The sequence below is a fragment of the Ranitomeya imitator genome, chromosome 3 (genome assembly GCF_032444005.1).
Source record: "Ranitomeya imitator isolate aRanImi1 chromosome 3, aRanImi1.pri, whole genome shotgun sequence".
NCBI lineage: Eukaryota > Metazoa > Chordata > Amphibia > Anura > Dendrobatidae > Ranitomeya > Ranitomeya imitator.
The window spans coordinates 261665905-261688272 of NC_091284.1; the positions used below are offsets into that span (position 1 = coordinate 261665905).

A 22368-nucleotide genomic window follows, 5' to 3' on the forward strand; every position below is an offset into this window, starting at 1 on the left:
ATGGTTCTCACCCTCCTCCCGGCGGTGATCTGTGAGTTTTCTCAGGCTGTTCTCATGGCGCGCTGTGCACCCCTTCACCTCCGGCTTCTTCACCGCTCCAGACCTCTGATTGCCGGGAAGGAGCGGCGCCGCGCGCCGTGCTGCTTGTGGCGCTGACTGCGCTTTGTGACTCCCGGGGAGTCCGGAGAGCTGGGACCGCAATACGTGTCCCTTGTCCGGTCCTTATCCCGGCCTCTGAGTTAAAGAAGCTGACGCCCTCGGACCAGGAGCTCTGGTAAGAAGCGGACAGTCGAAATTTCTTTTGTCCGTTACTTTGATCTGCTCTTTGTCATCCTATTCTATCATGGCATTTGTGGATTCAGGCGCTGCCCTGAATTTGATGGACTTGGAGTTTGCTAGGCACTGTGGGTTTTTCTTGGAGCCCTTGCAGTATCCTATTCCATTGAGAGGAATTGATGCTACGCCTTTGGCCAAGAATAAGCCTCAGTACTGGACCCAACTGACCATGTGCATGGCTCCTGCGCATCAGGAGGATATTCGCTTTTTGGTGTTACATAATCTGCATGATGTGGTCGTGTTGGGGTTGCCATGGCTACAAGTCCATAACCCAGTATTGGATTGGAAATCTATGTCTGTGTCCAGCTGGGGTTGTCAGGGGGTACATGGTGATGTTCCATTTCTGTCTATTTCGTCATCCACCCCTTCTGAGGTCCCAGAGTTCTTGTCGGATTACCGGGATGTATTTGATGAGCCCAAGTCCAGTGCCCTACCTCCGCATAGGGATTGCGATTGTGCTATCGATTTGATTCCTGGTAGTAAGTTTCCTAAAGGTCGACTGTTTAATTTGTCTGTGCCTGAGCACGCCGCTATGCGGAGTTACGTAAAGGAATCCTTGAAGAAGGGTCATATTCGCCCGTCGTCGTCGCCATTGGGAGCAGGGTTCTTTTTTGTGGCCAAGAAGGATGGTTCGTTGAGACCTTGTATTGATTACCGCCTTCTAAATAAAATCACAGTCAAATTTCAGTACCCCTTGCCACTGCTGTTTGATTTGCTTGCTCGGATTAAGGGGGCTAGTTGGTTCACCAAGATAGATCTTCGTGGTGCGTATAATCTTGTGCGTATTAAACAGGGCGATGAATGGAAAGCAGCATTTAATACGCCCGAGGGCCATTTTGAGTACCTGGTTATGCCATTCGGGCTTTCCAATGCTCCATCAGTATTTCAGTCCTTTATGCATAACATCTTCCGAGAGTACCTGGATAAATTCCTGATTGTATACTTGGATGATATTTTGGTCTTCTCGGATGATTGGGAGTCTCACGTGAAGCAGGTTAGAATGGTGTTCCAGGTCCTGCGTGCGAATTCTTTGTTTGTGAAGGGGTCAAAGTGTCTCTTTGGTGTTCAGAAGGTTTCATTTTTGGGTTTCATTTTTTCCCCTTCTACTATCGAGATGGACCCTGTTAAAGTTCAGGCCATTTATGATTGGACTCAGCCGACATCTCTGAAGAGTCTGCAAAAGTTCCTGGGCTTTGCTAATTTTTATCGTCGCTTCATCAATAATTTTTCTAGTATTGCTAAACCGTTGACTGATTTAACCAAGAAGGGTGCTGATGTGGTCAATTGGTCTTCTGCTGCTGTGGAAGCTTTTCAGTAGTTGAAGCGTCGTTTTTCTTCTGCCCCTGTGTTGTGCCAGCCAGATGTTTCGCTCCCGTTCCAGGTCGAAGTTGATGCTTCTGAGATTGGAGCAGGGGCTGTTTTGTCGCAAAGAAGTTCTGATGGCTCGGTGATGAAACCATGTGCCTTCTTTTCCAGGAAGTTTTCGCCTGCTGAGCGTAATTATGATGTTGGCAATCGAGAGTTGCTGGCCATGAAGTGGGCATTCGAGGAGTGGCGTCATTGGCTTGAAGGAACTAAGCATCGCGTGGTGATCTTGACTGATCACAAGAACTTGACTTATCTCGAGTCTGCCAAACGGTTGAATCCTAGACAGGCTCGTTGGTCGCTGTTTTTCTCCCGTTTTGACTTTGTGGTTTCGTACCTTCCGGGCTCTAAGAATGTGAAGGAGGATGCCCTGTCTAGGAGTTTTGTGCCCGACTCTCCGGGTTTGCCTGAGCCGGCGGGTATTCTCAAAGAGGGGGTAATTTTGTCTGCCATCTCCCTTGATTTGCGGCGGGTGCTGCAAAAATTTCAGGCTAATAGACCTGAACGTTGCCCAGCGGAGAAACTGTTTGTCCCTGATAAATGGACGAGTAGAGTTATCTCTGAGGTTCATTGTTCGGTGTTGGCTGGTCATTCTGGAATCTTTGGTACCAGAGATTTGGCGGTTAGATCCTTTTGGTGGCCATCTCTGTCGCGGGATGTGCGTTCGTTTGTGCAGTCCTGTGGGACTTGTGTTCGAGCTAAGCCCTGCTGTTCTCGTGCCAGTGGGTTGCTTTTGCCCTTGCCGGTCCCGAAGAGGCCCTGGACACATATCTCTATGGATTTTATTTCGGATCTCCCTGTCTCTCAAAAGATGTCGGTCATTTGGGTGGTTTGTGATCGCTTCTCTAAGATGGTCTATTTGGTACCCTTGTCTAAATTGCCTTCCTCCTCTCATTTGGTGCCATTGTTTTTCCAGCATGTGGTTCGTTTACATGGCATTCCAGAGAACATCGTTTCTGACAGAGGTTCCCAGTTTGTTTCGAGGTTTTGGCGAGCCTTTTGTGCTAGGATGGGCATTGACTTGTCTTTTTCCTCGGCTTTCCATCCTCAGACAAATGGCCAGACTGAACGAACCAATCAGACCTTGGAAACATATCTGCTTTGTTTCTGCTGATCAGGATGATTGGGTGTCCTTTTTGCCTTTGGCTGAGTTCGCCCTTAATAATCGGGCCAGCTCGGCTACTTTGGTTTCGCCGTTTTTCTGCAATTCTGGTTTCCATCCTCGTTTCTCTTCAGGGCAGGTTGAGTCTTCGGACTGTCCTGGTGTGGATACTGTGGTGGATAGGTTGCAGCAGATTTGGACTCATGTAGTGGACAATTTGACATTGTCCAAGGAGAAGGCTCAACGTTTCGCTAACCGCAGGCGCTGTGTGGGTCCCCGACTTCGTGTTGGGGATTTGGTTTGGTTGTCGTCTCGTTATGTTCCTATGAAAGTTTCCTCTCCTAAGTTTAAGCCTCGTTTCATTGGTCCGTATAGGATTTCTGAGGTTCTTAATCCTGTGTCTTTTCGTTTGACCCTTCCGGCTTCTTTTTCCATCCATAATGTATTCCATAGGTCATTGTTGCGGAGATACGTGGCACCTGTGGTTCCATCCGTTGATCCTCCTGCCCCGGTTTTGGTTGAGGGGGAGTTGGAGTATGTGGTGGAGAAGATTTTGGATTCTCGTATTTCGAGACGGAAACTCCAGTACCTGGTTAAGTGGAAGGGTTATGGTCAGGAAGATAATTCCTGGGTCTTTGCCTCTGATGTTCATGCTGCCGATCTGGTTCGTGCCTTTCATGTGGCTCATCCTGGTCGGCCTGGGGGCTCTGGTGAGGGTTCGTTGACCCCTCCTCAAGGGGGGGTACTGTTGTGAATTCTGTGGTCAAGCTCCCTCCTGTGGTCATGAGTGGTACTTCGGCTGGTTCTGTCCATGAGCTTCCTCTGGTGGATGTGAGTGGGGCTGCGGCTTCTGAGTTTCCTTCCTCAGGTGACGAGGTTAAGTCGTTAGGTGCTGCTCTATTTAACTAAATAGTGAAAAATCCATAATTTATTTCACTCAAAATACAGTGAAAGTATTGTTTTTATAATTTTTTCTGTATGCTGATGTTTTGTCCTTTCACTGTATTTTGAGTGAAATAAATTATGGATTTTTCACTATTTCGTTGAGCTGGATCTCCTTCTCTTTCCTGTTCGTCCACGCCCTGACACAGCGGTTCCGTGCTCCGAGCTCCTGGTAATGTCGGTATGGTGAGCTGGATTTTGTTTTTCCTCTATTTAACTACACCTAGTTCTTTGTTCCTTGCCTCCAGTCAATGTTCCAGTATTGGTCTTGCTCTCTCCTGGATCGTTCTTGTGGCCTGTCTTCCCTGCATAAGCTAAGTTCTGCTTGTGTTTCTTGGTTTGCTATTTTTTCTGTCCAGCTTGCTATTTTGGTTTGTCTTGCTTGCTGGAAGCTCTGGGACGCAGAGGGAGCATCTCCGTGCCGTTAGTCGGTGCGGAGGGTCTTTTTGCGCCCTCTGCGTGGTTGTTTGTAGGTTTTTGTGCTGACCGCAAAGCTATCTTTCCTATCCTCGGTCTATTCAGTAAGTCGGGCCTCACTTTGCTAAAATCTATTTCATCTCTGTGTTTGTATTTTCATCTTTACTCAGTCATTATATGTGGGGGGCTGCCTTTTCCTTTGGGGAATTTCTCTGAGGCAAGGTAGGCTTATTTTTCTATCTTCAGGGCTAGCTAGTTTCTTAGGCTGTGCCGAGGCGCCTAGGTCTGGTCAGGAGCGCTCCACGGCTACTTCTAGTGTGGTGTGATAGGATTAGGGATTGCGGTCAGCAGAGTTCCCACGTCTCAGAGCTCAACCTATGTTATTAGTAACTATCAGGTCACTTTGTGTGCTCTTAACCACCAGGTCCATTGTGTTTCTAAACCACCAGTTCATAACAGGGCGCAGCCTGTGGACTGATGCATTTCACATGGAACCTATTATACATAATATATATATAGCATAACATATTCTTGGAGCTGGGGGTTCTGTAACACCCGCCATGAAGCATGGAGGAGGAGGTGTGATGGTGTGGGGGTGCTTTGCTGATTACACTGTTGGGGATTTATTCAACATTGAAGGCATACTGAACCAGCATGGCTACCACAGCATCTTGCAGCGGCATGCTATTCCATCCGCTTTGCGTTTAGTTGGACCATAATTTATTTTTCAACAGGACAATGACCCCAAACACGCCTCCAGGCTGTGTAAGGGCTATTTGACCAAGAAGGAGAGTGATGGGGTGCTACGCCAGATGACCTGGCCTGCACAGTCACCAGACCTGAACCCAATCGAGATGGTATGGGGTGAGCTGGACTGCAGAGTGAAGGCAAAAGGGCCAACAAGTGCTAAGCATCTCTCGGAACTCCTTCAAGATTGTTGGAGGACCAATCCCTTTGACTACTTCTTGAAGCTCATCAAGAGAATGCCAAGAGTGTGCAAAGCAGTCATCAAAACAAAAGATGGCTACTTTGAAGAACTTAGAATATAAGACATAATTTCAGTTGTTTCACACTTTTTTTTATATAACTCCACATGTGTTAATTCATAGTTTTGATGCCTTCAGTGTGAATGTACAATTTTCATAGTCATGATAATACAGAAAAATCTTTAAATGAGAAGGTGTGTCCAAACTTTTGGTCTGTACTGTATATTGCTCAAAAAAATAAAGGGAACACTTAAACAACAGAATATAACTCCAAGTAAATCAAACTTCTGTGAAATCAGACTGTCCACTTAGGAAGCAACACTGACAATCAATTTCACATGCTGTTGTGCAAATGGAATAGACAACAGATGGAAATTATTGGCAATTATCAAGACATCCTCAGTAAGGGAGTGGTTCTGCAGGTGGGGACCACAGACCACATCTCGGTACCAATGCTTTGTCTGATGTTTTGGTCACTTTTGAATGTTGGTTGTGCTTTCACACTCGTGGTAGCATGAGACGGACTCTTCAACCCACACAAATGGCTCAGGTAGTGCAGCTCATCCAGGATGACACATCAATGCGAGCTGTTGCAAGAAGGTTTGCTGTGTCTATCAGCGTAGTGTCCAGAGGCTGGAGGCACTACCAGGAGACAGGCCATTACACCAGGAGACTAGGCGGGCAATAACCCAGTAGCAGGACCGCTACCTCAGCCTTTGTGCAAGGAGGAACAGGAGGAGCACTGCCAGAGCCCTGCAAAATGAACTCCAGCAGGCCATAAATGTCCATGTGTCTGCACAAACTGTTAGAAACCAACTCCATGAGGATGGTCTGAGTGCCCGACGTCCACAGATGGGGGTTGTTCTCACAGCCCAGCACAGTGCACAACGCTTGGCATTTGCCACAGAACATCTTGATTGGCAAATTCGCCACTGGCACACTGTGCTCTTCACAGATGAAAGCAGGTTCACACTGTGCACATGTGACAGACGTGACAGAGTCTGGAGACGCTGTGGAGAGCGATCTGCCTGCAACATCCTTCAGTATGACCGGTTTTGCAGTGGGTCAGTAATGGTGTGGGGTGGCATTTCTTTGGAGGGCCACACAGCCCTCCATGTGCTCACCAGAGGTATCCTGACTGCCATTAGCTATCGAGGGTGAGATCCTCAAACTCCTTGTGAGACCCTATGCTGGTGCGGATGGCCCTAGGTTCCTCCTAATGCAGGACAATGCCAGACCTCATGTGGCTGGAGTGTGTCAGCAGTTCCTGCAAGATGAAGGCATTGAAGCTATGGACTGGCCCGCCCATTCACCAGAGCTGAATCCGATTGAACACATCTGGGACATCATGTCTCTCACCATCCACCAACGTCACGTTGCACCACAGATTGTCCAGGAGTTGGTGGATGCTTTATTCCAGGTCTGGGAGGATATCCCTCAGACCATCCGCCGCCTCATCAGGAGCATGCCCAGGCGTTGTAGGGAGATCATACAGGCACGTGGAGGCCACACACACTACTGAGCATCATTTCCTTGTCATGAGGCATTTCCACTGAAGTTGGATCAGCCTGTAACTTTATTTTCCACTTTGATTTTGAGCATCATTCTAACTCCAGACCTCCAAGGGATATTAGTTCGATTTACGTTGATCATTTTTAGGTTTTATTGTTCTCACCACATTCCACTATGTAATGAATAAAGATTTACAACTGGAATATTTCATTCAGTGATATTTAGGATGTGGGATTTTAGTGTTCCCTTTATTTTTTTGGAGCAGTGTATATATTTTAATCACCTTCTGCAGGCAGTTGCCGGCAGTGCCTGCACTACAGCATGATTGCACCTATAATGTGTACTTAATTATTGTTTTGAATGGTATAGATAAATTAAAAAGGAAAAAAAAATCAGTCTGAAAATGGTGCCGGCCGAGCCTGCGCAGTACCAGATATCAGTGATCTGATAGATGCTACTGCGCAGGCGGCACCATCTTGCTAGAGAAAAACATTTCCTCCAAGATGGCGTCACCTGCACAGTAGCCTCTATCGGATTGCCAATAGCTGCTACTGCGCAGGCAGCGGCGGCGCCATCTTGCCATATTGGATGGCACCCGTTGCACCTGCACATTAACATCTATCAGTTGTCCGATAGATGCTACTGCGCAGGCATCGGCAGCGCCATCTTGGAGGAGGCAATATTTTTTTTTTTCTCTAGCAAGATGACACCATTGATATGTGTGCAGTAGCATCTATCGGATCGCCAATAGCTGCTACTGCGCAGGAGCATCCGGTTCCATTTTCAGACTGTTTTTCTTTTTTCAATTTATTTTATGTATACTATCAAAACAATAATTAAATACACATTATAGATGCGATTCTGCTACAGCGCTGGAACCTGCCTGCAGAAGGTGATTTCTTAAATTTTTTTCATAATATTCATAATGTAAACTAGGGCTCAGGTCAGTGAGGGATCAGTATAGAAAAGCCGCGGAGACACCATCACGTGTTTCTCAACGCAAGCAATAAATAGCCAGGTCTTTCACCGGGAAGGAACAACCACAGGAAGGGCAGCATCCAAAAAGGAAAACCACCTATGCCAAAACATGGTATCCATCCACAGACAGCTGTTTCGGGGTATTTGCCCCTCATCAGTGTGGAGTAGGAAACTGGCTATTTTGATCTCCCCGAGGTCATTCATCCTCATGTTTATAGTGAGGGATCAGTTATCTGTCAGATGCCATACACATGAATACCTAAGCAGAGCACCACATGAAGACCCCCTTCCCCTACAGGCCGCCCCGAAGCACGAGCATATCATTAACTGAACACTGAAAATAAAGATTAAACAACAACCACAAGATGGATTTCATCAACCAAGGTATAATTTTATATAACAGCGCTGACCTGACACTGTCTGTAGGTTACTCAGCACAATCCTGCTGACAGTTTCCCTTTAAGATTACCTGGCTGCTGTGTTAAAGGGACTCTGTCACCTGAATTTGGAGGGAACAATTTTTCAACCATAGGGGCGGGGTTTTCGGGTGCTTGATTCACCCTTTCCTTACCCGCTGGCTGCATGCTGGCTGCAATATTGGATTGAAGTGTATTCTCTGTCCTCCATAGTACACGCCTGCGCAAGGCAATCTTGCCTTGTGCAGGCATGTACTACGGAGGACAGAGAATGAACTTCAATCCAATATTGCAGCCAGCGGGTAAGGAAAGGGTGAATCAAACACCCAAAAACTCCGCCCCCTATGGCTGAAAATTGTTCCCTCCAAATTCAGGTGACAGAGTCCCTTTAACTTCCTATATAACTGAGATGAACATTGCAGCCAATCACTGACGATTTTGCCCAATTCAACCCTGAGGTCAGTGATTAGCTGTATCATTTGTCACATGAGGCATATGGAACGTCACTGCTACCCCACATTTTTCACTCCTCGGGCTAAATTCACACAAAGTTTTAAATTTTTTTTATAATTTTTCACCCAGAAGAAAACGTACTATTTACAGTATATTTGTATTGTCGTCTGTCTGGCTTGTGTTTTTATACATCAGCTGGTGTTAATTCACAATTACAAACAGTCTGCTTTGTTAAAGAATTACAACGTATCAATAAAAATCAGATACTGTACAGTTGAACCCTTTTTTTTGTTTTTTTTTTTGGGGGGAGGGGTTCACACACCCATAGACTTGTATAAGCGAGTCTCATCCCAAATACAGCAGAGAATGATCCATGCTGCAATTTTTTTCTCTTTCGTGCAGACATTCAATTAATTAAACAGCCCAGTTGAATAACACAGACACCACTCGGACGGAGAATGCGGTCCCTGGAGTTTAGCCTTCTGTCACACAACTTATTAGAGAAGTGACCGTCGCTCATTAGAGACTGTGACGGTCAGTGGTTGAGGAGTTGAAGTTTGACAGAGGGTGCACTTACTTCATGTATACAGTACACTGCGTAATATCAATGTCCCTTCCCTCTTAAGGTTGCAGATATTACACAGCTGGAGGCCGGGCAATTGCTTCTATGGAAGACTGGCTGTGTAATTTATATGCCTTGTGCTGCCATTTACTGGGCCTACATTGTGACAGAACCTTGGAACATAAATATTGATACTTACTGATAGCAAACAGATATCTTAAAGAGCTGCAAAATTGAGATAGGAACATTTACAAAGCTCATTGTTCCCTGTACTTCCAGGAGCGAGAGATTGCATCCTGGAGTTGTCTCTGGAAGTGCATTGGGGTGTGATGATGCACTTCCAGGTTCTCAGCCTTGTGCTGTATTTCCTATTGTTTCTTTCAGACTCCCCCGGCTGATTGACAGATCAGTGGCCCTGTACCACAGCAAATGTCCCCTCACTCAGCCAGGGAAGGGTGCTTCTAGGTAGGGAAATACACTGTGAGGCTGAGAAGCTAGTGCATCTTCACAGCCCAGTGCACTTCCTGACACAACTTCAAAATGTGATTTCTGATTGCTGGAGCAGTGCTTTGGGGTCAAAGGGATTCCATAGCTTACCTTTTAAAAGTGAAGAAAAAAGGGAACAGCACAATGTCTACTTATCTTCAGGTGCAGGGCCCCAGGATAACAGTCCATGTATCCAAATAGTTCAATATATGGCAAAAAAAGAGGCAGCACTCCATGTTAGCAGTGTTTAAACGTGCAGGATTTAATCAACCCACTGTTCAGGGCGACGTTAAGGCTCAGTCCGAGCCGAAACGTCGCCCTGAACAGTGGGTTGATTAAATCCTGCACGTTTAAACACTGCTAACATGGAGTGCTGCCTCTTTTTTGCCATATATTACCTTTTAAAAGGCTACACAATCATATTAATGGTTTTGGGTTGGGGGTGTAAAAGCATTTAGAAGGTCCTGGACCTGTAGAAGTATTAGAACAATGCGAAACGTCTGTGATCCACATCCTTCTCCGTGTACCTCTCTGAGCTCCCTGCATCCCCTATCCTTGTTCTGAAATATGGAATAAAAAGACTCTATTTTCATTGACTTGGTGAGTGTTGCTTTTCTTATTTTTCTGTCTGCAGTGCTTTGTGACTGTTCTTAGCTGAGCACTGTACACCTGTCTATAAGCCTGCTGCAGTTCTCATATCTGGCTTCTTTACTAACGGATAAGCACCGCAGTCACTAGTGCCGGGTTATTTACTTTCTGTTCAGAAGCATTTAGAAGGCTCCTTTTTAAAAACTGATAACTAAAAAGATTACAATTATGATGCTTCATTCATAACCTTATGCAAAGCCCTTTATTGTGATTATTCTAAAATTAATATGTAGATTTTATTCTTTTTCAGTTTTGGGAGATGAAGACTGCGTTGGATACCACGACCCTGGAGGATATTGGCGTCCCAAGTTTGATTGTAGATTTGGTACCTTTTGTTGTGGGAACTGTGAGCACAGATATTGTTGTATCGACCCTAGTAAATTGATCACGGAGAGGATGCAAAAGAGCTGTCTTTTTATAAGGTGAGTTTTTGGGGTATTATTCTTCGTAACACCTTTTCATACACAGTTGGGTCCATAAGTACTGTATGTAAACTTTGAACAAGCTATTATTTTGGGTGTCTACTGCAGTGTAATAAAAGTTAATAAATAATGGGCTCAGCTTTGCTATAATGGTATTTTTATCTACGGTAAATCAAACTATTGGCTCTAAAATTACTAATAATTTTCTTGTCACCAATTCTTTTTGGGGGGTTCAAAAGTAATTGGATAATGATCTGTGTTATTCTGCATAACCTAACTTATATGTAAGAAAATGAGGAGTCTGCAAATAATTTAAAGTGCTGTCCCTGACAGTCAAGCAAGTCATTTTTGGGTTATAAAAATCAAAATAAATCATTTATAATGATGTGAAAAATATTTGGTGAATAAAGAAAAAATAAAAGAAAAAACGCTACAAACTCTTCACCGTCCAGTGTAGATATCCTAACATAAAAAAAATATGATGGTATGTATTAGGTAAAAAACACTCAGCTATCTGTTTTTCAGAAAAGCTGGCATAACTCTAATATTAGCATGTAATGATAGTATAGTTAGCTCAAGATCCTCCCATTGGGTAGATGTAAAGACGTTCACCAACGCTGGATAGACAGGTACTGAACAAAAATTCAGGATACGAGCTGAGGAGGCCCGGAGTCGGAGGAAGCGGAGACGCTCCGGAGAAGTGACGCTGTTACCGCTGGCCGGTCGGAGAGCGGAGGAGGATCGCGGTCCCAGAGGCTGGGACGAAGTGACAGCGGGATCGCTGGCGCAGGAGAGAGCATCGGGGTCTGCGAAAAGCCGCAGGGGAGACGCGGTGAGTGAGGGAGCGGGCGGGAAGTCACCCACAAGAAGACGCGGCGGCCATATTGGTCCTGGAGCCCGGTGGAGCAGGCGGCCTGCAGCTCTGCTCATCTAAGGCTCTGTCCCGCTCCCCTCCTTCAGCGGCCCCTCATCTTTTAGCCACCAGGTGTGGCCTTATCTGCCCGGAGCTGGGTGGTCGGATCAGACATTGACTGGGCCTGGGGGACCTTTGTCGCACCCTCCTTTTCCCTAGTCCTGCTGTTGGTGCCAAAAGACGCCATCTTACTGAGCAGCACAGTTAGAGGTCTGGCTCACCTCCTGCGTTACTACTGCAGCGCTGCAGCACGAGTTCTGCCTGGCATTTGAAAGACTTCAGGCCGCCCCTGCACACAAGTCTCACTGGGGGAGTGGAGTCTGCTGATGGGGGACTAGGCTACGTGATGTAGCTGCTCCTGCCCCACGTTCCCCCCCCCCCCCCCTGCGGCCATATGTAATAAATCAAGCCCACTTATATTTATGGGCAAAACCAAAAGGCGTGTTGGTCAGCCTCTAGATCCTAAAGTTCAATCAGAAGACATGGATCGCTATATAACCACAAAAAACCAACAACAAAAAAACAGATCCCAGTCTTCTTCCAAGACTCCGGGAGAACATTCCTCTTCACAGGACTCTTTAGCTTCCCATGGCTCCCCTGATAGAGCAGCATATGAAGGGGACGATAACTCAGAATTTCCTGATGATTTGTCTATTCAAGACCTTAGCAAATTTATTAGAACTCTCCCCACTAACAATGACCTGGAGGCATTTGCATGTAGAATTGAAAACTCTTATAAAAAGGAACTGCAGGTCCTAAAGTCAGAATTCACCTCTAGAGTGGAGGATGTTGAGAAATCTCAGGAACTAATCTTGCAAGAACTTCAAACTCACAGAGAGGTTATAGCAAATTACACTATGAGGCTGGAGGATATAGCAACAGGATTAGAGGACCTGGAGAACCGTAACAGACGTAATAACATTAGAATACGGTGTCTCCCTGAGTCTGTGAGCCCATCTGAGCTGGATATTACACTCCAAAAACTGTTCCTGGAGATCTTAAATGACAAAGGAGCAAGCTCTATAGAATTTGACCGGATCCACAGATCTCTTGGACCTAAACCTCAATCAGACTCCAGACCTAGAGATGTTATCTGCAGATTTCATTGTTATAAAGTCAAAGAAACCATTATATCAGCCGCCAGACAAAAAGGCACTATTACCTTCTGTGGAGCACAGATATTAATACTATCAGACTTGTCTAGGCGGACTTTACAGCTAAAGGTACCTTCACACTAAGCGACGCTGCAGCGATACTGACAACGATGTCGATTGCTGCAGCGTCGCTGGAGAGCTGTCACAGACAGCTCTCCAGCGACCAACGATGCCGGTAACCAGGGTAAACATCGGGTTACTAAGCGCAGGGCCGCGCTTAGTAACCCGATGTTTACCCTGGTTACCATCGTAAAAGTAAAAAAACCAAAACACTACATACTTACCTTCTGCTGTCTGTCCCCGGCGCTCTGCTTTCCTGCACTGACTGTGAGCACAGCGGCCGGAAAGCAGATCGGTGACGTCACCGCTGTGCTTTCTGGCTGGCCGACGCTGACACAGGATGCAGGAGGAGTGCAGAGAAGCACAGCGCCGGGGACAGACAGCAGAAGGTAAGTATGTAGTGTTTGTTTTTTTTACTTTTACGCTGGTAACCAGGGTAAACATCGGGTTACTAAGCGCGGCCCTGCGCTTAGTAACCCGATGTTTACCCTGGTTACCAGTGAAGACATCGCTGAATCGGCATCACACACGCCGATTCAGCGATGTCTGCAGGGAGTCCAGCGACTAAATAAAGTTCTGGACTTTCTGCAGCGACCAAAGATGGCACAGCAGGGGCCTGATCGCTGCTGTATGTCAAACACAACGATATCGCTAGCCAGGACGCTGCAACGTCACGGATCGCTAGCGATATCATGTGAAGTTGTTTAGTGTGAAGGTACCTTAAGAAGAGCTCTGCGACCACTTTTGTCTCTCCTCAAAGAAAAAGACATTCTTTACAGATGGGGATATCCATTTCAACTGATAGCCTTCAAAAGCGGGAAATCAGCAATTTTTCGTAATTTGGGAGATCTGGCCACTTTTCTAGGAACTTTTGAACTACCACTGACTGAGCTCCCTGATTTGCCAAGATCCCCTCAGCCACCAGATATTCCGCCTAGATGGCTGAAAGCCCCTCACTCTAAACAACATAAGAAGAATGGTTTAACTTCTTGTCAAACCTGAGGGGGCTCTCATGTTCTTTCTCTGATATTCAAAGGTTGTTGTCCGACTCGCATATGTTCCAGCATGTTAAGGATTAGTTGGTCAAATCTCCCTCTATACAGTTAGCATTGTGTAGCTAGAGCATAATTTTGATTCAAGAGGGACTAGTTGTTGGGGGGGGTTTTCCCCTTTTTATTTTTTATTTTTTTATTTCAACTGACCTGAAATATTGTTTGCTATGTGTTAATGCTTGTCCTTGGTCGTGGGGGTGGCGGGTGGAGGTTGGAGCTAACCCTCGGCTTTTCCTCATTCAAATAGATGTGATGGTGGACTCTGGACACACCACCACGTCACGACTTCTTCCTATAGGTGTACACTCACCATACTCTGAACTCTCCTTTTCTACTCTCAAACTGTTAGTCCTCTTTTCTCCCTATCCTTCTGTGATATCCAATTCTCAACTCCCTAACCCATTCCCTGCCCTGTAATTACTAATGAAGGTCCAAGGGGCCCGGTTTCCGCTCTCGTACTATCAATCCCTCAAACAACACCTTGACTATGGCTGAAGTTAAATTTTGCTCCTTTAATGCCAAGGGGCTAAACATACCAGAGAAGAGAAAACAGATCCTATACTCCAACCATAAGCAACGTGTCTCAGTTCTGTTACTTCAGGAGACCCACTTTAAGACGGGTGTGACCCCTAACTGTGCATCCTTTTTTTTACCCGAAATGGTTTCATAGCACAAACCCCCATTCTAAGTCTAAGGGTGTATCTATAGGTTTTCATAAATCCTTTCTTCCAGAGGTCCTTGATTCGAAGATTGATGCAGAGGGGAGATTTGTTTTCTTGAAGTTGGCTTGGGGATCTCGTGAGCTCATCGTGGTGAATGTTTATTACCCTAACCAGCATCAGCAGAAATTTGGCTACTCGTGTAAAAAGCTCCTGGAGAATTTTGCAGGCGCTTCGCCGATCATCCTCGGAGTTGACCTTAATCTTCCAATTAACCCCTTAGTTGACGTGTCAACGGGTAAGACCTCTTATCCCTTATCTGCCATCAAAAAGGTGAGAAAGCAGATGAGTGATATGAGACTGGTTGATGTGTGGAGGGCTCTCCATCCGGACGCAAGGGACTATAGTTTCTATTCTCAGGTACACTCCATTTATAGTAGAATTGATTATTTTTTTGTATCCCATTCCCTTCTAGATTTGGGGGTGGGGGCGGAGGTGGGGTCGATGCTGAGGTCCGATCACGCACCCATCTATTTCTCAATAAAATTAGATCCCTCGGTGAGACCTGGATTTTCTTGGCGACTTAATGAGAACCTACTACGAGATCCGGTCTGCGCCTCTGAGATAAAACGCTCTATAGAGGGCTTTGTGGCAGACCACGCTTCAGACCCCACGTCTCCTGCAACAAAATGGGAAGCTTTGAAGAGTGTCCTGAGGGGTGTTCTGATCTCGCATGGTACCCGACTCAAAAAGGCCCGTATAGCAGAGATAGCTGATCAGATTTCTAAACTCGAGACACAACATAAACAAGACTTTTCCCCGGTAACCCTATCAGATTTATCCACGGCCAGACAAAAATTGCTTACAATTTTAGACCAGAAATCCCGTTGTCTCAGAGAGAGAAAATTAAGAGTCGTTTCTATCAACTAGGTAGCAAAAGTGACAAATTTTTAGCAAGGGCTCTACATCCACGAGGCCCACAAACATTTATCTCGTCCATAAAAAACGCTAAGGGTAAAGTAGTACACAGTACACGGGATATATTAGCTAGTTTTTATGATTATTATAACTCCCTATACAATATAAATGGTCATTTTAAAGATCTCCCGACACATGTGTTCCAAGACTAAATTAAATCATATATACAATCAAACGGGTTGCCCGTGGTTTCGGAGGAGTGTCTGGTGGGTCTGGAGGAAGACTTTTCATTAGAGGAGGTCACCTCAGTAATTGAAGATCTGAAACCAGGCAAAAGGCCTGGTCCCGATGGTTATTCAGCGGGATTTTATAAACAATTCTCGGATTTGCTGGGCCCTCCATTCTTAGCCGCTTGTAACTTTGTTGCTTCAGGGGGGTCTTTTCCCCCTCAGGCCCTAGCTGCACATAGAACAGTCATCCCGAAACCAGAGAAGGATCCCTCCCTGTGTAGCAGTTATCGCCCTATTTCACTCATCAATATAGACGTAAAAATTCATGCCAAAATGATCACTAAACGATTACGTTGTCTCCTGCCTCACCTGGTAATCCAAGATCAGGTAGGATTCGTCCCGGGAAGAGAAGCCAGAGACAACACTATAAGATCCATTACTTTGATAGATAGGGTCACCTGTCCTGTTTGCTCTATGTGTATACTCTCAATCAATGCAGAGAAGGCATTTGATAGGGTGGGATGGGATTTTATGTACCAAACGTTAGAGGGTATTGGTTTAAAACGGAAAATGTTGAGGAGTATCATGGCTCTTTATGAGTCCCCCTCCGCACAAATCAAAGTTAATGGCTCCTTATCAGATTCCCTACATAAACGAAATGGTACAAGACAGGGATGCCCTTTGTCGCCTTTGTTGTATATATTAACCATGGAACACTTGGCCAATGCAATCCGCAATAATTCATCAATAAAAGGTGTGAAGATCCTCACAAAAGAACACAAGTTGGCACTTTTTGCCGATGATGTACTCATGTTTATTACCTCTCCTATAACCACTATCCCTAATATTTTATCGGAATTGCAGTGCTTTGGCCAACTGAGCAATTTTAAAATAAATTCACGTAAATCTGAGATATTAGATATTTCTTTATCTCCGTCATTAGCTACTCAGATACGCTCCTTCCTGTTTAAATGACGCTCTGATTCCCTCAGATACTTGGGTGTAGCCCTGATTGCTAAGTCATCACAGCTGTACGAATCTAATCATAAAATGGCCCTTCGTAGAGCAGAGCTTGATCTGGAGAAGTGGAGTAAACTACATCTGTCCTGGCTTGGGAGGATTAACACAATTACAATGGATTTATTACCATGCCTACTCTATTTTTTTTTCAGGCCATCCCCATGGTTCTACCTGCCTCCTTCTTCTCCAGACTCAAGACAGCAATCACAAGATATATATGGTCGGGCAGGCGTCCTCGCTTATCATATCAATTATTAAGTAGAACTAAACAGAAGGAGGATTGGGGCTTCCTAACTTTCAGCTCTACAATCATGCCTCTCTTGGAACCTGCCTATTCGACTTATACCATCATAGACATAATAAAAAGTGGGTAGACTTAGAGTCGCAAGTCTCAATAAATAACCCCAAGGTTAGCATCTGGCAGGGTGGGGGAGCTGGGAACCAGGGGGGGAGCCTCTCCTTTCTTACAAGAAATGTGATTATCTTTGTTAAACGCAATAATTTAAAGCTCAACATTTCATCTATACCAGGTCCCTTGACCCCAATGTCTGACAACCCAGACTTCCCTGCGGGCCTAGATAAATTTATATTCCTTCATAAACACAAAGATAGCCTGTTGGACTTTATTCTTTTGGGGGTCGGTATGAAGGGGGTGATCTCGGGTATATACGAATACCTTTTATACTCTTTCTTGGAGGGGCACCCCATCAGAGCTAGAGCAAAATGGGAAAGGGACCTGGGGGTGATCGACAACGACCGATGGGATTCAATACTGGAATACGTACCCAGAATCTCAATGAGTGAGCCTGGGAGGTTGTCACAACTGTTTGTTATCCATAAGGCTTACAGAACTCCGGACATGTTATTGAAGGCTGGTCTGAGACCTAATTCAGAATGCCCTAGGTGCTCGCAGTCCGAGGCGGGTATCCTTCATATGATGTGGCAATGCCCCAGGCTATCCTCCTTTTGGATTGTGGTGTTGAATAAAGTGGGACTGTCATACAATTGCTCTGTACCACGAGATCCCTTGGTGTGTATTCTGGGTTATGTAGAAGAGATTGTAACTGATAATATGTACAAAATGGCTATTGCCAGACTGCTATTTATCGCATGGAAGCTGATCGCCAAGTTCTGGATCAGGGAAGAACCACCAACAAGGAGAGACTTTCTGACACAAGCAGACCATATTATTGCTTTGGAGAAAAGTATCTACTCCAAGAGAAACAAGATGGACCTCTTCCACAGGTTGTGGAATCCTTGGCTTGAGTCCATTTAATTTAAGGGGCTTTGTTCGCATGCTTGGGCCTTCTGGTCCTCTTAGGAGTGTTATTGCTATGTCATCTTCCTTATTTCTCCACGTACGATGTTGCAAACGGGTGCGGCTCTCGACAGGTCTCTATAGGGTGGAGGGGAGGGAGGGTGAGAGTTTGGTTCGGGGTTAAAAGGGTTTAAAAATCTAAACATTATATATGTTTACTGTTAACAGTAATGCAATTTCCATGTACTATCCTTACTGTTCAATAAAAATATCTGATTTAAAAAAAAAAAAAAACGCAAAGATAGCCACCCAATAGTCTATGACTACATTACCCATGCATCTGTAAAACCCTTACAATCCCTCTTTGAGGGGTTGGAAATTCCTCCTGGGGTTTGGCTTTTTTATGAACAAATTAGAGGCTATATTCTTAAGATATCCAGACAGGTTGACCTATTTCGACCACTTACTCCTTTTGATTTGGCTTGCCTGGATGGGGACCCTCCATCGCATACAGTATCACTTCTATATAAAATGTTCCAGGGGCACCAGGTATCTATATCTGGTCCTCCGGCTTTCTTTTTAAAATAGGAAACTGACCTAAAGAAACCGATAACGCTCGAGGACAGGAATAGGAGCCTTCTTCACACATTTAGATCCTCGTTATGTGCAGACTACCAAGAGAGAGGTTATAGACTTTTGGCTCGTTGGTACAGGAACCCAGATAATATTCATTCCATGTTCCCAAATACTCCGGATACGTGCTGGAGGTGTTGGAGGGAGAAGGGTTCATACACACATATTTGGTGGTCTTGCCCGCCCATTAGGGGGTTTTGGGAGGATGTCTTTGATCTTCATAAAAAATTATCCCTGTACAAAATTCGTGCTACAATAGAGGTGGCTCTACTATCTATTTGTGATATCTCTATAGCCAGATTTAAGAAAGGCCTCCTCAGACATTTTTTGACAGCTGCGCGCAATTTAATTCCCCGCTACTGGAAGCAATCGATTTCCCCATCAAAACCTGAGTTGGTAGCAGAGCTGAACCATCTCTTTAGAATGGAGCAACTAGTTGGTCAGGACACGGGAACCCTGCAGAAAGTACTAAACGTATGGACCGCCTGGATAGTATTTAGAGAAACCATAGAACTGACCACTTGGATTAGCTAATTTCTGTGATACACCATTGTTTTTATCGGTCATGTACTTCTTAATCAGTGTTCAAGTATATCTTAATATTAATTATAGACTGAACTAGGCGAGATGGCGGAAGCCATGCCCCCTCCCCCCCCCTACCCACTTGTCTCTTCTCTCTCTGTTCTTTCTCACTCTCTATCTCTAGTCCATTAATTCTTTTATTGGTTAAATTTTTGTTATAGTTACGAACAAGAAGCAATTTCGTTACCTTATACTAGCATTGCATTTGATTCTAGTCAGTGAAGACAAAGGAGTCGTAATATAGGTTTATATGGATAAGTTTATTGTATTTTCTCCTGGATATAGTAATAAAAGCCAAATGTAGCCATAAGTTATATCTATACGCTACCATTGCAATTTGATATGAATATATATTTGTGATATTAATAAAACTGATTTACAAAAAAAAAAATTCAGGATACATTCACAACTGACAAGTAGAGTCCAAAAGTCTGGATTTGTAATATTCCTTTATTAGTAATCAGTAGATATGTGTTTCAGTACGACATTAGTATTTTCTTTAGGCCAAATATGTGAACAAAAATGCTACCTTAATTCCATATCAAAACAACTCTTCTGAGATTACCAATAAAGTACTATTACAATTCAGGATGTTTGAGTTTCAAATGTTTAACCCCTTCCCGACCTTTGACGCACCGTATGCGTCATGAAAACCTGTGCCATTCCGACCTGTGACGCAGCATATGCGTCATGGCCGGATTGGGCTCCTGCAGGCCGGGTGAAAGGGTTAACTGTAATTTCACCCAGCCTGCAGGGACAGGAGGAGTTGTACTTTAGCCCCCCACCTCCCCCTGTGGCTACGTACGCTCTGATTGGCAGTTTCACTTTCAACAGCCAATCTGAGCGATTTGTAATATTTCACCTAAACTGGTGAAATATTACAATCCAGCCATGGCCGATGCTGCAATATCAACGGCCATGGCTGGAAACACTGATGTGCACCCACCCCGCCCCACCGATCGCCCCCCCAGCCCTCCGATCTGTGGTCCGCTCCCCTCCGTCCTGTGTTCCGCTCCCCCGTCCTCCTGTCCGCTCCCCCCGTGCTTCAATCCAACCCCCCTGCACTCCGATCCACCCCCCCGCACTCCGATCCACCCCCCGTAGTCCGATCCACCCCCCCTTGTTCCGATCCACCCCCCCATGCTCCGATCCACCCCCCCCCCCGTGCTCCCCTCCCCACGCCATCATACTTACCGAGCCTCCCGGGGTCCGTCCGTCTTCTTTCCTGGGCGCCGCCATCTTCCAAAATGGCGGGCGCATGCGCAGTGCGCCCGCTGAATCTGCCGGCCGGCAGATTCGTTCCAATGTGAATTTTGATCACTGTGATAAAACCTCACAGTGATCAAAATAAAAAAAACAGTAAATGACCCCCCCCCCCCCCCTTTGTCACCCCTATAGGTAGGGACAATAATAAAATAAAGAATTTTTTTTTTTTCCACTAAGGTTGGAGTTAGAACTAGGGTTAGGTTACGGTATGTGCACACGTACTCTGCTCCTCTGCGGATTTTTCCGCAGCGGATTTGATAAATCCGCAGTGCTAAACCGCTGTGGATTTATCGCGGATTTACCGCGGTTTTTCTGCGCATTTCACTGCGGTTTTACAACTGCGATTTTCTATTTTTCTATTGGAGCAGTTGTAAAACCGCTGCGGAATCCGCAGAAAGAAGTGACATGCTGCGGAATGTAAACCGCTGCGTTTCCGTGCAGTTTTTCCGCAGCATGTGTACAGCGATTTTTGTTTCCCATAGGTTTACATTGAACTGTAAACTCATGGGAAACTGCTGCGGATCCGCAGCAGTGTTCCTTCAGGTTTACAGTACCATGTAAACATATGGAAAACCAAATCCGCTGTGCCCATGGTGCGGAAAATACCACTCGGAAACGCTGCGTTGTATTTTCCGCAGCATGTCAATTCTTTGTGCGGATTCCGCAGCGTTTTACACCTGTTCCTCAATAGGAATCCGCAGGTGAAATCCGCACAAAAAACACTGGCAATCCGCGGTAAATCCGCAGGTAAAACGCAGTGCCTTTTACCCGCGGATTTTTCAAAAATGGTGCTGAAAAATCTCACACGAATCCGCAACGTGGGCACATAGCCTTAGGGTTAGGGTTGGGTTGGAATTGTGGTTAGGGTTAGGGGTGGGTTGTGGTTAGGGGTGTGTTGGGGTTAGGGTTGTGATTAGGGTTATGGCTACAGTTGGGATAAGGGTTAGGGGTGTGTTGGAGTTAGAATTGAGGGGTTTCCACTGTTTAGGCACATCAGGGGGTCTCCAAACGCAACATGGCGCCACCATTGATTCCAGCCAATCTTGTATTCAAAAAGTCAAATGGTGCTCCCTCACTTCCAAGCGCCGACGTGTGCCCAAACAGTGGTTTACCCCCACATATGGGGTACCAGCATACTCAGGACAAACCGCAACAATTATTGGGGTCCAATTTCTCCTGTTACCCTTGAGAAAATAAAAAATTGCTTTCTAAAACATCATTTTTGAGGAAAGCAGAATGATTTTTTATTTTCACGGCTCTGCGTTGTAAACGTCTGTGAAGCACTTGGGGATTCAAAGTGCTCACCACATATCTAGTTAAGTTCCTTGGCGGGTCTAGTTTACAAAATGGGGTCACTTGTGGGGGGGTTTCTACTGTTTAGGCACACCAGGGGCTCTGCAAACGCAACGTGACGTCCGCAGACCATTCCATCAAAGTCTGCATTTCAAAAGTCACTACTTCCTTCTGAGCCCCGACGTGTGCCCAAACAGTGGTTTACCCCCACACATGGGGTATCAGCGTACTCAGGAGAAACTGGACAACAAATTTTGGGGTCCAATTTCTCCTGTAACCCTTGGGAAAATAAAAAATTCTGGGCTAAAAAAATTATTTTTGAGGAAAGAAAACGTATTTATTATTTTCACGGCTCTGCGTTATAAACTTCTGTGAAGCACTTGAGGGTTCAAAGTGCTCACCACACATCTAGATTAGTTCCTTTGGGGGTCTAGTTTCCAAAATGGGGTCATTTGTGGGGGATCTCCAATGTTTATGCACACAGGGGCTCTCCAAACGCGACATGGTGTCCGCTAATGATTGGAGCTAATTTTCCATTTAAAAAGCCAAATGGCGTGCCTTCCCTTTCGAGCCCTGCCGTGCGCCCAAACAGTGGTTTACCCCCACATCCCCCACATATGGGGTATCTGCGTACTCAGGACAAACTGGACAACAACATTTGTGGTCCAATTTCTCCTATTACCCTTGGCAAAATAGGAAATTCCA

General features: G+C 45.4%; 1 protein-coding gene across 2 annotated transcripts in view; it reads left to right on the plus strand.

Annotated features, from left to right (window-relative positions):
- SHISA4 (shisa family member 4) overlaps window positions 1-22368 on the plus strand; it is a 146459-nt gene that overhangs the window by 47914 nt on the left and 76177 nt on the right. For both annotated transcript variants that reach the window (XM_069756420.1, XM_069756419.1), the window contains exon 2: window positions 10454-10625. In XM_069756420.1, coding sequence (XP_069612521.1) covers window positions 10454-10625 — 172 coding nt within the window. The remainder of the gene's footprint in view (window positions 1-10453; window positions 10626-22368) is intronic.